This window comes from Phascolarctos cinereus, unplaced genomic scaffold, assembly GCF_003287225.1.
Source record: "Phascolarctos cinereus isolate Bilbo 61053 unplaced genomic scaffold, phaCin_HiC Scaffold_4;HRSCAF=312, whole genome shotgun sequence".
Lineage (NCBI taxonomy): Eukaryota > Metazoa > Chordata > Mammalia > Diprotodontia > Phascolarctidae > Phascolarctos > Phascolarctos cinereus.
In genome coordinates this window covers 360369887-360384841 of record NW_027555847.1, presented here as the reverse complement: position 1 = coordinate 360384841, position 14955 = coordinate 360369887, and the positions used below count along the sequence as shown (strand labels likewise).

Below are 14955 nucleotides of genomic sequence, written 5' to 3'. Positions count from 1 at the left end.
AATATTTCATTTGATCCTCACAATAAGCATCAGAAGTATGTGCTATTATTATCCCCACTTACCCAATCACACAGAATCTGAGGCTGGATTTGAATTCAGGTCTTCCTGATTCCTGCTACAGCATTCTACTGTGATACCTAGCTGCCTCAACAGATAACAAAATACTGGTAATGGTTTTTGAAAACTCATTTTATGAGGGGAAAAAAATACAACAAATTAGAATCTCATACTTTTTATCACTCTAAATAAAGTGATCTTTAAGGAAAAGTAGAAAATAATGTAACAGTTGTACATAAAAATTACAATTATACAGAGTAACAATAAGGTCTACTAAATTTCCTATGAATGAAACATATCTAGAAAACAAAATTACAAATGACATGCTTGCTCTGGTTCAGGCACTTTCAAGATCATAGTTTATTTATTACTTCAGGTAAAAAGCTAGTATACAGATTAGGGATCCCTTAAATTTCAACTCTAGAATTATACACCATCTAGTATTTTTGCCCTCAATGTTAAACAAAATAATTCTAAACACCTGAAAGTTCCATATTAGTAGGTATTATGGTGATTAAAAAATCTGATGTTTTATTTTTCAATGTTTAGTATTTACATTATGAAACCAATGGTGGTATGATAAGCAGTGGTAAAGTAATAGTAACTAAACTGTATAAAGCCAAAGTTTATAGTTTTACAATAATGAGCAAATCATAATTATAATATATAAAAAATGAAAACATAGCAGAGCTTCCTGTTACAGAAACCTTAATCATCTGAGCTGTAGTCATTACTTGCTAACAATTTACATGCAACACCTGCTAGGATTGACATTTGCTTCCCACCTCCCCCACCCTTTCCCCCCAAAAAAGTGTTAAGTAGATAAATGATATTTAAGAGACAAACATTAACTTACTTGCAGACAAAAGTTTTTTTTTTAAACTGTACTCAAGATCAGTACTGGTCACAAGCCTATTTCCATACAGAAATTATAAGAATGGGATGATAAATGTCCAAAATAATAGATGCATAAGCAGAGTACCACGAATGGCACAGCTCAGTTGATACTGGGATCAATTATAAACATACATGTATACATACACACACATTCTTTCTTCCCCTTAGTAAAGAGGTCAAGGTTCTGACCAAATGGCAATGGTTGAAGCAAGGAGACGTAATTAAATCTTGAAAAATACTTAGATGGAGAGGAATAGGATCAGGAGAAGGGACCTGTTAATATACAATTCAAACTATATACAGAATATACTGGAATGCATATTTCATCCCAAACCTGCCATGTGAAACAACTGGACCTTTAGACACAAACTTTCATTTTGATTTTTGAGTAGTAAACCATAGTATATGTATACAATAAGATTTACATCGGAAGTCAAGGGGGAATTTTACATTAAGTATTTAATGTGCTGTTTTAATTTAAAAATAACTTTGCTAAGTACACATCTCAACTGAGGTCTATGTATAAAATGTCCTAATAGATACAGATATTTACCTTTGGTGAGTTAAAGGCCTGTTTTGTGACTTCTGTCTGAACTGTACTGCAGAATACTAGAGACATATACACATATGGAACAACTCAAGATGAGGTCATCCAAAAGATGTGCATGTGGGAGTGGAGGTACTTTGAAAGCATAGCAGAAACAAACAAAAATTTACATTAAGAATTGCAAGCAACTTGAGTTCAATAGTAAATGGAATGCCAATATGGCAGTATTTTTTTTAATAACAGAAATAGGAAGATGTCTCGTACCAGCAGAATCTTGCATACACAACATACAGGAAAAGCCACATACTGTTTCCATAAAACAAGATCCAATTCATATTGTGAGAAAGTACGAATTACAGAAAACAAGAAGTCAATAGAAGAGAAACAACATGAAAGAAGAGTCCAACAACAGTTATTTTGTAAAGGCTGCAACTACAGCCCACAGGACCTCATTTGTGTTGGCCTTCATACATTCAACTTCTGGGTCTAAATCCAGAAGCTGTCGCACTCTCTTTGTGGCTAAATCATACTGCTCATCCAGAAGAGGGGCAAAAGCGTTCTCAAGGACATCAGAAGCATGAGCGAGGTAAATAAGAGCCAGCAAGCGCTTGTCCATTCGATGAGGGTCATTCACCCATTTGTCAAGAACAGCTTCTTGTACCTTCTTGATGAGGCGTTGCTTAATATTGTTGTTGGTGAGTGGATGTGTTGTCATGTCAAAAAGGAGGAAGTTCTGTTTCTCTGTTGTCAGTACACCTTTTTCCACCAGGTTTTTAGCTAATCTTTCACGAACATTTCTTAACTGGTAGTGCAATTTTAACGGATTCCATGTCTCACCTAAACAAAAGATTCCAAAAGTTAGAAAATAATTAAAATTTCTGATGAAAGGTGTACTTAATAGTCTGCTAATGAACAAGAAAATTAATTTTGGCTAATTTATTTTTCTAGATTAATGGAATACACATGTCCTAATATTAAAGTACTCTTCCAACCAAAGAGCCAATACAGAAAACTGCAAGCTTTAACTTAGTATAGAAATGAACTAATTTTTTGGTATCTTTAAAAAATATTAAAGATAGTGAGGCATATCTGAAAGCTAAATGAGAAAATTTTACTCTCTTTAAAAAATAACCTATTTCCCAAATTTATTTTAGAGGCAATGAAACTGAGAACCAGCTGTTCTTCTCAGTCACTGCCAGTCTCTGACCACACATGTAAAGTGAGTTCTGATCAGAAATAAATTTCTGATGATTTTAAACTCTGGCGGCTACGTACATTCCCTTTTGGGAGGCAAACACAAAAAGCATAATCTGTCTGGAATGATAGAAAATTACAATGCCTCATTTAAAATCAGATGAGCTAATCTTAACAGCCTTTCCTTTCCACAATAATTATACCACTTTGCAGATCATTCATGGCAGTTCTATTAAATTCAAAATCTGAATAGTACACTAAGAGTGAGGAAACTTGAAGTGATAATATCTGTACTTGAGAACAAATATTTGTTTTTCTTGAAGAGATCAAATGCCCCACTTGATGAATGATAATTTTATATATTTTAAGGTTTATTTTTAGTGAAAATTTCAAATTTATAAAAATTCCTATTCAATTTCCCTATTAAAAGCAATCTAAATTTTTTTCAAGGCTATATTATTTTGTTCTTAGAAGAAAATGTAATCAATAAAATAAGTGCAACTGTTTACTTCAATGTTAAAATTAATGCTGCATTTTGGCATTAAGAAATCAGCAGTTATAGCACCTATCAATAGGTGGGTTTAGCAGTAATGAATATGTAAACCCACAAATCAGAAATTCATGGGTTCCATAAAGCCATAAGGAGGGGAATTGGAAATATATACTCCAAAAGGGCTTGATTTTCACAAATCAGATTTTCTGCCCACCCACTGAGAACCAAAATAAAAGATCTAAAATCTCCAGTCTATTATACAGGAATAAACTGCTGCCCATCACCTGTCACCATTAACTATGTCAATATGGTGACAGATCTGTCTCTACTTTACTTAGTTGACATTTGAAGTCTTGTGGTCAGTTCTGAGTACCACAACTTAAATGATATGATAGGCTGTAGTGTGTCCAGAGGAAGACGACCATAGTATTGGAAGGATTGAGAAGAAGCCATAGTCCCCTTGGCTAAGGATCCACCCAGTGTTTCAAAGCCCACTTGATGATTTTTTTTAAAAAAGGGGGCAGCTAAATGTTGAAAGGACCTAGAAAAAAACATCTAGGACATCTTGAGAGCAGGCTGAAGGGAAGAAAGATGTAAACTACCAAAGATGATACATATTCATAGAAAGAATCGCTTTTTTAAAAATCCTAACCATATAAACAACAGTTGGTATCATTTAATTCAACTCAACATTAAATACATACTGGGTAATGGTGATATGAAGGAAAAATGACATAACATGTTCACAAATAACTATAATTAAAGTCAGAATACAGCAAATGCCCAGGAAAGATAACTATCTAAGGACTAGGAGAGGACTGAGAAAGGGAAGCCTCATGTAGTGGGTAGTAACACCTGATCTGGGACTTGAAGTAAGAGAAGGATATTTCAGAAGGCTGAGACATAAAAACAACAACATTTACATAATTTTCACTACTTATCAGGTACTGTGCTAAGTGCTTTACCAATATTACCTCTTTTGAATCTCACAACCACCCTGGGAGGTAGGTGCTATTATGACCCCCCATTTTACTGATGAGGAAACTGAGGCAGAGGTTAAGTGACTTGCCCAGGGTCTCACACACACAGATAGTGTCTGAGGCCACATCTGAACTCCGATCTTCCTGACTTCATCCACTGCACCACCTAGCTGCAGACAATGATTTAAGGTAGGGGTAAAAAAAGGCCTGGGCCTCCAAAGGCCTCATGATGGAAAATGCTATTTACATCCAAAAAAAGAACCATGGGGCTGGAATGCAGATCAAAGCATACTATTTGCTATTTTTTTTCTTCTGTTGTGTTCTGTTTCCTCTTTCTGGTGGTTCCTCCTATTGGTCCTAATTCCTCCTTACAACATCACTAATGTGAAAATATGTTTAATAGCTATGTACATATATATAGCCTGTATCAGATTGCAGGGCCATCTTGGGGAGGGAGGTGGGAAAGGAGGGGGAGAAAAATTTAAAACTCAAAAGCTTATGGAAGTGATTGTTGATAAATCAAAAATTAATTTTTATAAAAAGATTTAAAAAATAAAAAATAAAAAAGGCCTGTGCAACAGAGGGCAGGTCAAATAGTAGAGTTCACCTGAAACATGGAGCATGTGAAGGGGCTTAGGATAAATGAAGACTGAAAAGACAGGCTGAAGAGATTGTGGCAGGCCTTAAAGATCAGAATAACAGCTATTTTGGTTTCTGACAGGTCCTGGGAGGGAATTCCTCTCTAGAAGGAAATTCTCTCCATCAATGCAGATCAGCACCTACTACACAACTTATAGTTTTAGAATTGACTGGGTACTGCAAAATTACATGAATTACCCAGGGCCATACAGCCAGGATAGTCTCGGGACCCCATATTAAGAACCTCTGCTTTAGAGGGTAGAGAAAAATAAGAAAAGGAAACAAACTGCTAGCCAAATAGAAATTTTTTTTTTTGCAAATAAAAAAGCCCATAATAGATTTCATTCCTAAGAAAAATTGTAAATTATTAGTGCCTACCTGATATATTTATTTCTTTTCTAGCAAGAAATAAAACTATCTTCTTTTATCTAGGACACAGGATACTATGTTGCCAAAGGACAGAGAGGGAAAAAACTGGCTTCCAGAAATGAAAAGATAATGGGCAGGCTGGCTGTTTCCCTAATTGGAGTTAGAATACCATTAGTTATGTAAATTGAAGGTGATTGCAGACCCAGTTTAGAAAATAAATTTCCACACCACTGAGATCTCGGCTGGCCAGTGGGGAAAGGGAGAAACAGGAGGGCCATCTCTATCTCAAATCTACTAGTATAACAACACTATAATCAAAGTCAGAAAAAAAGATGCCTAAGCTCACATGATCTTGGAGTAGAAAGGCCTTACAAGCCATCCAGGCCAACCCAGAGCTGACAAAGAGTCTCTCATCTATAACATTACTGATAAATGGTCATTTAGCCTCTGCTTTAAATATCACCAGGGAAAAGATTCGTATGAAACTGATGCTGAGTGAAGTGCCCAGAACCAGGAGAACATTTTTTACAAAGTAACAGCCACAGTGTGCAATGACTACTTTTGATAGATTTAGCTCTTCTCAGCAATGCAAGGATCTAAGACATCTTCAAAAGTCTCATGATGTAAAATGCTATCCACATCCAGAGAAAGAACTATGGAGTCTGAATACAGATTGAAGTATACTATTTGCTCTTTTTTTTCCTTCTCTTTTGTTTCTTCTTTCTGGTGGTTCCTCCTATTGGTTCTAATTCTTCTTCACAACACGACTAATATGAAAATATGTTTAAAAGGAATGTATATGTAGAGCCTACATCAGATTGTATGCCATCTTGGGGAAGGAGAGGGAGAAAATTTAAAACTCAAAAGTTTATGGAAGTGAATGCTGAAAACTAAAAATAAATTAAGAAAAAGAAATAAGTATCATCAGGGAGAGTATATACCATAGCATGAGGCAATCCATTCCACTTCTGAATAAACCTAGTGATTAGAAAGTGTTGCTTTATAATAAACCTAAATCTACCTCTTAGCAATATCCACTCATCACCCCTACTTCTGTCTTCTAGAGCCAAGCTGAACAAACCTAATCCCCCTCCAATAAGACTTCTATTATGTCCTCTCCAGGAAAATACCTACATTAATTAAGAGTCCTAGCTCTGATACTCACTAGCTATATGCTGCTATTCTATTCAAGAAAGGTATACAAAAGATTCATATCTCGAAGGGTATAGGTCTACAGAAAGAAAGAGAATATAAACTTTTCATTAGGAAATTTAGGGACACCTAGGACAAAGCCAAAAAAAAATCCTACTCTGGTAGGGAAAATCCCACTGACCTAGAACAGTGTGTGTGTGTGTGTGTGTGTGTGTGTGTGTGGTGTGTGTGTGTGTGTGTGTCCACACAAATATATATCTGAATATATACATGAGGAATTTTAAATTCTACTCATATGCAAAATATATAAAGTTTACATATTGGTACAACTCACTATATAAGAGATGAGATTTGGGGGAACTGTGAATCAAAATTTACATATGAAATTGTATTTTAAACAGGGTAGAAACTTTTATAAATCATAATAAAACCTTTTTGTAAAGGAAATTTTTGCTCAAGTTATCTTTAGCAAATATGTGAAATTTCATATAATTGTAGTATATTGGGGTATAATCGTATGCCTTAAGCAAAATAGGAGTACAAGACAGATTAAACCTTACTCCATAAAGGACTGGAAAAGTTCCATATGTCATTTAAAATTTCCGGCCAGTCTTTAAAAAGGCTTTCCTGAAACTATGTTAAACTGATAGTTTATTTTATGATCCTCATGGAAGAAAAATTTAAAATCCACTAAAAGTGATGTCATAGAATTGGGTAAACATGGTAGTCTGATGACACCTTCTGACCAAAACACTCAACTGCAAGACAAAGAAAAAAAAAAGGAAAGGTGTAGTTTTTAAAAAACAAGTCTTTTTTCCATTAACCTGCCTACATAAACTTCTGCTGTAGGTGAGCTACTTCTCTTTATTAAAATCCAATCTATGCAAATCAATGAACAAGTATTTATTAAGTATCTAGTATTAAATAAGGTGAATACAAAGGCAAAAAGGAGCTTTACCCAGGTAAACGATACATACACACATATATAAAACGTAAATATAACTGCAATAAGGGAAGAGCACTAGCAGTCTGGGCTATCAGTAAAAGCTCCAAGTAAGAAATGTTTCTTGAGCAGAGCTTAGAAAGACAGTAGGATAACAGACAATGAGGTGAGGACAAGAGTGCATTCCAGGCCTCCGAAAACAGCCTGTTAAAAGCACAGGGTGGGAAATACAATTTCAAGTGTAAAGAATTTCAACAAAGCCAGTTTGGCTGAACTATAGTATGAGTGAAGGGGATTAAGGTGAGATAAATATGAAAAAGTACTGTGGATTTGTGGTGGCAAAGTAATGGAATCTTTGATGGGGAGTGCCCATCAAATGGAGAATGGCTGAACAAATTATCACATACAAATATAATAGAATTATTATGCCACAAAAAAATGATGAAAGGTATGGTTTCAGTGAAACCTGAGGAGTCTCGTATGAGCTGGTGCAGACTGAGGCAGAATCAGAATAATTTGTAGCAACTACAAAACTATAAAAGTGAACTTCAAAAAATTTTAAAACTATGATCAATGCAATAATCAAGCATGACTCCAGAGGGCCAATGATAAAAAATGGTACCCACCTCCTGACACTTAAGCAATTAACTAAACACAGGCTAAGACACACATTTTGGAATGTGACCAATATAGGAATGCTTTGGTTGATTAAGCATGTCTATTATAAAGATTTTACTATGGTTTTTCCCCCAGTGGAAACAGTTCTTATACATTTCCCTAATTAAATCACTACCCCACTTAGCATAGTGGCTTTTCTAAACAAGGCTTTATATTCCTTCTAGAATGTCCTCCCAAGGTTCTCCCTTTCTCCACCTCCCATCCCCTGCCATACCCTCTCAGAGAAAAGCTTTGCCCTCATATCTCACTAAAACAAATGATGCCATTCTCTTCTTCCCTCTTCCTCATCTCACACAGATGCCTTCAGCCACTATCTTTTCTTTGATCTGACTCACATGAAGAGGTGGCTCTTCTTGCTAAGGCAAACTCTCTTACTTCCTGTATAAGTGTTTCCATTCCATCTTGTCTTCTCTAGCACACTGCCTCCTCTATGATCCCCTAACTCTCTCATTAATCTTCAATCTCTCCCTCTCCACTAACTACTTCCCAACTGCTCACTAACATACTCATATCTCCCTCATCCTTGAAAAACTTTCACTTTATCTCACATATCTCTTTAGCCTCTTTTGTGGCAAAACTCCATGAAAAAGTTGTCTAATTGGCACCTTCACTTTGTTTCCTCTCACTCTCAGTAGTCTGGCTTGTTACCTAAATATTCAACTGAAAGTACTCTTTCTATGAGCTTAGTCATCAAATCTAGTCCTTTTTTGAATACTTAGCCTTCTTACGGTCTTTGGGACACTGTTGATGGTCCTCTTCTCTTGGATTTTTTTTTTCTCCATAGGTTTTTGTAACACTATTGTTCTGGTTCTTTTCCTACTTGTCTAACTGCTCTTTTTCAGCTTCCTTTGCTGGATCTTCATCTGCATCACGCCCTCTAACAATAGGGGCCACCCAAGGTTCTGTCCTGAGCCCTTTTCTCTTTTTCCTCTATACCATTTCATTTGATGATCTCAACAGCTCCCAAGGGTGCAATTATGACACCTTTGCTGACTTTGCTGACAAAACTACTTATTCAGTCCTAACCCTTTTCTCCTAATCTTGTCCTCCATGTCCAATTTCCTATTAGACATCTTAAACTGAATGTTCTACATACATCTTAAACGGAGCACATCCAAAAAAGGAATTCACTACCTTTATCTTCAAGCCCTCCCTTCTCTTTAGCTTTCCTATTGCTGTTCAGGACCCCACCATTCTCCCAGTCACCTAGGCTTACAACCTAGATATTATCCTCAACTCACTCACTTCCCACCCCCTGCCATATCCATTGTCCAAGCCTGCCATTTCTACCTTTGTAACATCTTACATACATCCTTTTATGTTCTTTAACACTGCCATTACCCTGATGCAGGTCCTCATTACTTCATGCCTGGACTATTTCAACAGCCTTCTGGCTGGTATCCCTGCCTCAAGTCTCTCACCACTCTGGTCAATTTTCTACTCAGCTTTCAAACTTGCCTTCCTAAAGCGCAGATTTGATAGCGTCTGTCTGCCTCTCTCTCTCTCTCTCTCTCTCTCTCTCTCTCTCTCTCTCTCTCTCTCTCTCTCTCCCTCTCTCACACACACACAGCCCACCTTGTACCCAATTCAATAAAATCCAATCCTATTACCTGTATGATCAAATACAAAATCCTGTTTAGCATATAAACCATAACCCTTTTCTACCTTTCCAGTCTTCTTATACCTCATCCCCACATACTCTGTAATCCAGTGACACTGGCCTCCTTGAAAATTTCCCGACTCTTGGCACTCTCACTGGCTATGTCCCATACACAGGATGCTCTCTCTTCATCTCACCTCCTGGCCTCCCTTCCTTCAAGTCTCAGCTAAAACCTTACCTTCTACAAGAAGTCTTTTCTGATCTGCCCATTCCAATTTATTGCTATACAATACATCCCATTCATACACAGTTGTTTGTATCTTGTCTCCCCTCCTAGACTGTGAGCGCCTTCGAGAGCAGGGACCGTTTGTTTTGGTTTGGGTTTGGTTTTTTGCCTTTCTTTGTATCCGTAGAACTAAGCACAGTGTCTGGCACAAATCAAGTGCTTAATAAATGCTTCACGACAGACTAGGGAGTGGGGGCAGAGGAGAGGTACAGACAACATTAATTTTTAAAAAGTATACTGGAGTAATTGGGAAAGGACTTTAAATGCCAGGCAGAGGAATCTGTACTTGATCCTAGTGGCAACAGGAAACTACTGAAGCTTTCTGAGCAGGGCAGCAACACAGTCAGACCTGTGCATTAGTAATCTAACTTTGGCAGTTGTGTAAGGGTTGGACTAGAATGAAGAGAAACAAGGCAGAAAGACCATTTAAGAATCTACTGGGGGCAGCTAGTTGGCGCAGTGGATAGAGCAGTGGCCTTGGACTCAGGAGGACCTGAGTTGAAATCCAGCTTCAGATACATAACGCTCACTAGCTGTGTGACTATGGGCAAGTCACTTAACCTCAAATGCCTCATAAAAAAAAATAATAATCTACTGAAATAATTCAGGCTACAGATGACAAGGGTCTGAACTAGGGAGTCTGCCAAGTGAGTAAAGAAAATGAGAGATGGAATAAGTGTTATGACTTCCTTTGGGCAGCATACTTCAGTTTGGTATTAAGAGGACAAATGGTAGAGGTAACCCATTTTAGAGGAATTTCATTAAGTGAAGGGCAAAAGAGCACAGAGGCAAGAGATTCAAATGAGGAAGACAGTGTACAGTTAAGTAGTTTAGCAGAGGGTCAACACTGGAAAGAAAAAGAAGGGAGAGGACAAGAATACTAGAAGAGCGGAAGGAGATACAGAATTGAAGGTGGTGGGAATGAATAACTGATTTAGGAAGGACAAAGCAAAGGGAACATGAGAGTATGATGAAAGAGGAATTTCTGAGTTCAAGATTATAGAGGTACAACAATTTAGGTAGATATACATATCTACCCAATGTCACAGATTCAAGAAAGGTTAGCAACTCTTCTAATGATATATATTTAGCACACAAACAACATTGATCCTGGAAGTTTAGTCAGTTCCCCCAAAGCTGAAAGCTAAAGTATGAAAAAATTAGAAATATAAATGCATGGCAGACACTGGAACACTGGGCTTCTGATCAGTGAGAATTCTCCATATTTATTCAGACCTGGCTATCTTTATGCTTTATTGCAAAGTTCTATTACTCTTGGGCTCCAAGCTCCAACTCTGACTCAAAACTCAAGCTCCCACTCTAGTACCCTGTTATTCTAATTTCCATATCCAGCCTAGATTCCCCACATGCAGTTATCTTTGTGGCCTGCATGTACCCTTCTCTTCTCCTTGCTCCTCAGCTTTCCAAGTCTTAACTCTATGAATAAACAAATCAAAACTACTACCATTAGTGGAAAGAAAATATCAATTAATAACTCAACAACTCTAATGACCATCCGTGGGACTTCCCTATCTGAAATACTCCTCTTACTGTCTTTTACTAGTCTTTTACATTAGAATATAGGCTCCTTAAAATCAATAACCAACACTCACCAGTGCCTGGAATATAGTTAGTACTTAATAGATGCTTTTCCATCCATTTTTTCATTTACATGTGTGTACACGCATATATACAGATACACCTTTATAGACAACGTATAAGTATGGATATGTGAATATAATTTGAGGCAAAGTGATCAAGTGATTTACCTACATTAACAACATATTCAAAATTCCTGAGTGATAGTCTCTAAACGCTAACATTTATGCTACAAAAGGGGTCTAAAAATCTACATGTGGAAGGTTAATTTGAGCTTCGATACTATAATTTTACCTGTTACTCAGAGGAAGAATGCACTGGTGAAAATTCATATCTGCCAAAGTTTAATTTGCTGGTTGCTGCATTTTGTACTCGGCCTTCTCTTCAGTGGAGCTTTGATTTGATCAACCGCAGCACTCTTATCACAAGTTCAAATCATTACTTTTCCACATCTTCTCATCCTGTGCTATTCTAATCCATATCCTCCTATAATATTATACAGAACAGAGAAGCTGTCCATCCATCATCTTTCATTTTACTTGTATGACTGACCTTTTCTGATCACACATATCCTGAACATACCTTTTATGCCACTTCATACAAATCATTGATGACAAAATGCTAAACTCTTCTCCAATACTCTTTAATGTCACTTAAAATTTTGATTCTATGGGTATTGTCATGTTCTGCAAATCAAAGCCATATGCCTACACTAGAAAAATACTGATGTTTTAAAATGAAGAGTTTTTGTGTTATATTAATCTAAGATGGTTGAAAGAGCCGTTACAACTTCCTCCAATGCAATCTATACCACTTTCTTCTTATTTAGTTTTGGGTCCAGATAGTCTATTTGAAGTATCTGTCCAAGGCCTATGTAACCTATGCCTTAAGAGGCTGACAGCTATACAAAACTCTGGGCAAAAGGCACTGTCCCACCTTTTTCTATTTTTCCTATGTGTATTGGTAGGCTGGTTTCTTTTGAATGACCATGGACCTCAATGAGAAAAATCTTTAAAAATTTGGGCCTCGGGCAGCTAGGTGGAACAGTGGATACAGTACCAGCCCTGGAGTCAGGAGGATCTGAATTCAAATCCAGCCTCAGACACTTGACACTTACTAGCTAGTGTGTGACCCTGAGCAAGTCACTTAACCCCATTGCCTAGCCAAAATAAATAAATAAATGATTGGATAATTTGGGCCACAGGTGTAAAAACCACTATGTCATCTGAAAAAGTGAACTCACCACCTATAGGGAATCTCTTCTTTATTTGAATTCTATGTAGGACATTTCCCCAAAGCAAGGCCATTATCTTGCACTGATAATCAGAAGGACAATTTATGGGAGGGAGAAAAGGCAGTCATGCTATGTGTTCCTCTAAATTACTTTAAAAAAAATAACCAGACAATAATACAATAATCTTGTATTCTCCATATCTTTCAGTCAAATTTGCCTACTGCAGAAAATCACTAGTGAAAGCATACTTCTTTTTCTTCAAGGAAAACCATTGATATGTGTATAGATAGTAGAGACAAGAAAACAGAATAGGTAAGTAGTTATTGTTGTCTTCTGGATTTATCATTTTTATAATATCACTCTGTATTTTTTCTTGTCATTTAGAATATTTCCCCCTCTTTCAGAGCAGTTGGAAATTGATTCCTTAATGTTTTCAATATTGTGTCACCACTGGCATAGATTTCATCTGCATGTACCCTGTCCAGCTGTTCTCTCATATTTGTCTTCTTTAGTGATATTTCCATTATTTTATCCATACAGTATATTATATATCTAGCATCTGAAGGGATCATGGAAGTCTTCTAGTCCAACTCCTTCATGCCATGGGGTCCATGGTGGGTGCAAGCAGGCCACAATATAAAGTCAATAAGCAAATTCTACAAGGGATCCTACACAGACAGCCCAACAACTCCACTAGTATCTTGTGATGACAGGAGAATACAAGAAAGGCCTCCAGAACTCTGGATAGACCCCTTTCCCATGGTGAATTTATTGGGGAAAACTGAAGGAGAATTTGGAAAATAATCTCACAGGATGGACAGGCATGGATAGGTTGACATCTGCATTGTTTAAGGAAATATCCTAATTATTAATAAGACCAGAGAATACTGAGCTCCTCGAGGGAAGGAACTGTTACACTGTGTCTTTGCATTCCCACAGCCTAGCATAGTGACCAGCACTCAGTTATTGATTAATAATTTAACACTTTTTTCTTTTTTTTTTTTTTAGGCAATTGGGGTTAAGTGACTTGCCCAGGGTCACACAGCTAGTAAGTGTCAAGTGTTTGGTCAGAGGCTGGATTTGAACTCAGGTCCTCCTGACTTCAGGGCAGGTGCTCTGTCCACTGTGCCACCTAGCTGCCCCTATCGATTAATAATTTAAATCCACAAGACATAAATCTGGAAGGTACTTTGGAGATTATCTAGTCCAAGTATGTAGTCCTTGGGTCCAACAACTTTTTAGAAATAGTTTGGTAACTATATTTCAATGTAATTGGTTTCCGTTATAATCTTATATATCTTATTTTGTGCATTTAAAAATATTATTCTCAGGGGCAGCTGGGTGGTGCAGTAGAGAGAGCACCAGGCATGGAGTCAGGACAACCTGAGTTCAAATCCAGCCTCAGACACATAACACTCACTAGTATGTAACTCTGGGCAAGTCACTTAACCCCAACTGCCTTGCAAAAAAAAAAAATCACCAAAAAAAAGAGTTCTTAGAGAAAGTCCATAGGTTCGCAAGATAACACAAAAGAGGCTAAAAATTCCTGCTCTGGTCTAACAAGCTTATTTTTTAGGTAAGGAAACCAAAGCCCAGAAATGTTAATGACTTACCTCAAGTCACAAAAGTAGCAAGCCAAAGCACTGGGTTTCAAACCCTAGCCCTGTAACTCCAAATCCAGTTTTCTTTTCACTGTATTATTTAGTTCTATTTCAAAAGATCATATTAAGTTTCATAACAGATGCAACCTAGGGATAATTTTGTCCAATGAAAGATTAACAATCTAACTGTGGCACTAAACAGGGAAAACAAATGACTGCCAGTTCGAGTATTATGCCAAACTCCCAGCATTTCTACTCCACCACTATTGTTTTACGAAGTGATAACTGCTCTTTGTCTTCTATGATCTCCTTCTACAACATTTTGCAAGTGAGTTTATATTTTAAGTCACTGTGGTCCTTGTCTACCATATCTCAGGTAAGAATACTGAGTATTCACTGAAGCAATATATGAGCTCTTTTAATTTTCTTCTGATGCCTGCTTTGTATCACTTAAATTTCTAGAGGAAATGGTTATGGTCTACATTGATATCTTTTTCATTACACATTTTTCTATTATTTCACCGTCAATCTCTGAATAGGACAGGTGGAGGTATTGTAACTGTTTATGGTTAACATCTCATCTTTATCAGCCAAAATTTGATATTTTTAGCTTTGCTCTAAGCAAGCCAATTGTTTGGCAGACACCTGATTTGGAAATGATGCCTACATTGGTAACCAGTTATTTC

The 14955-nt window shown here is 37.0% G+C and overlaps 1 protein-coding gene across 1 annotated transcript in view; it reads right to left on the bottom strand.

The window, feature by feature from the left end:
• Nucleotides 1-388: 388 nt before the first annotated feature.
• Nucleotides 389-14955, bottom strand: part of GOLPH3 (golgi phosphoprotein 3) — a 59377-nt gene continuing 44810 nt past the window's right edge. The window contains exon 4 of the mRNA XM_020995174.2: nt 389-2338. Coding sequence (XP_020850833.1) covers nt 1914-2338 — 425 coding nt within the window. The 3' untranslated portion in view covers nt 389-1913. The remainder of the gene's footprint in view (nt 2339-14955) is intronic.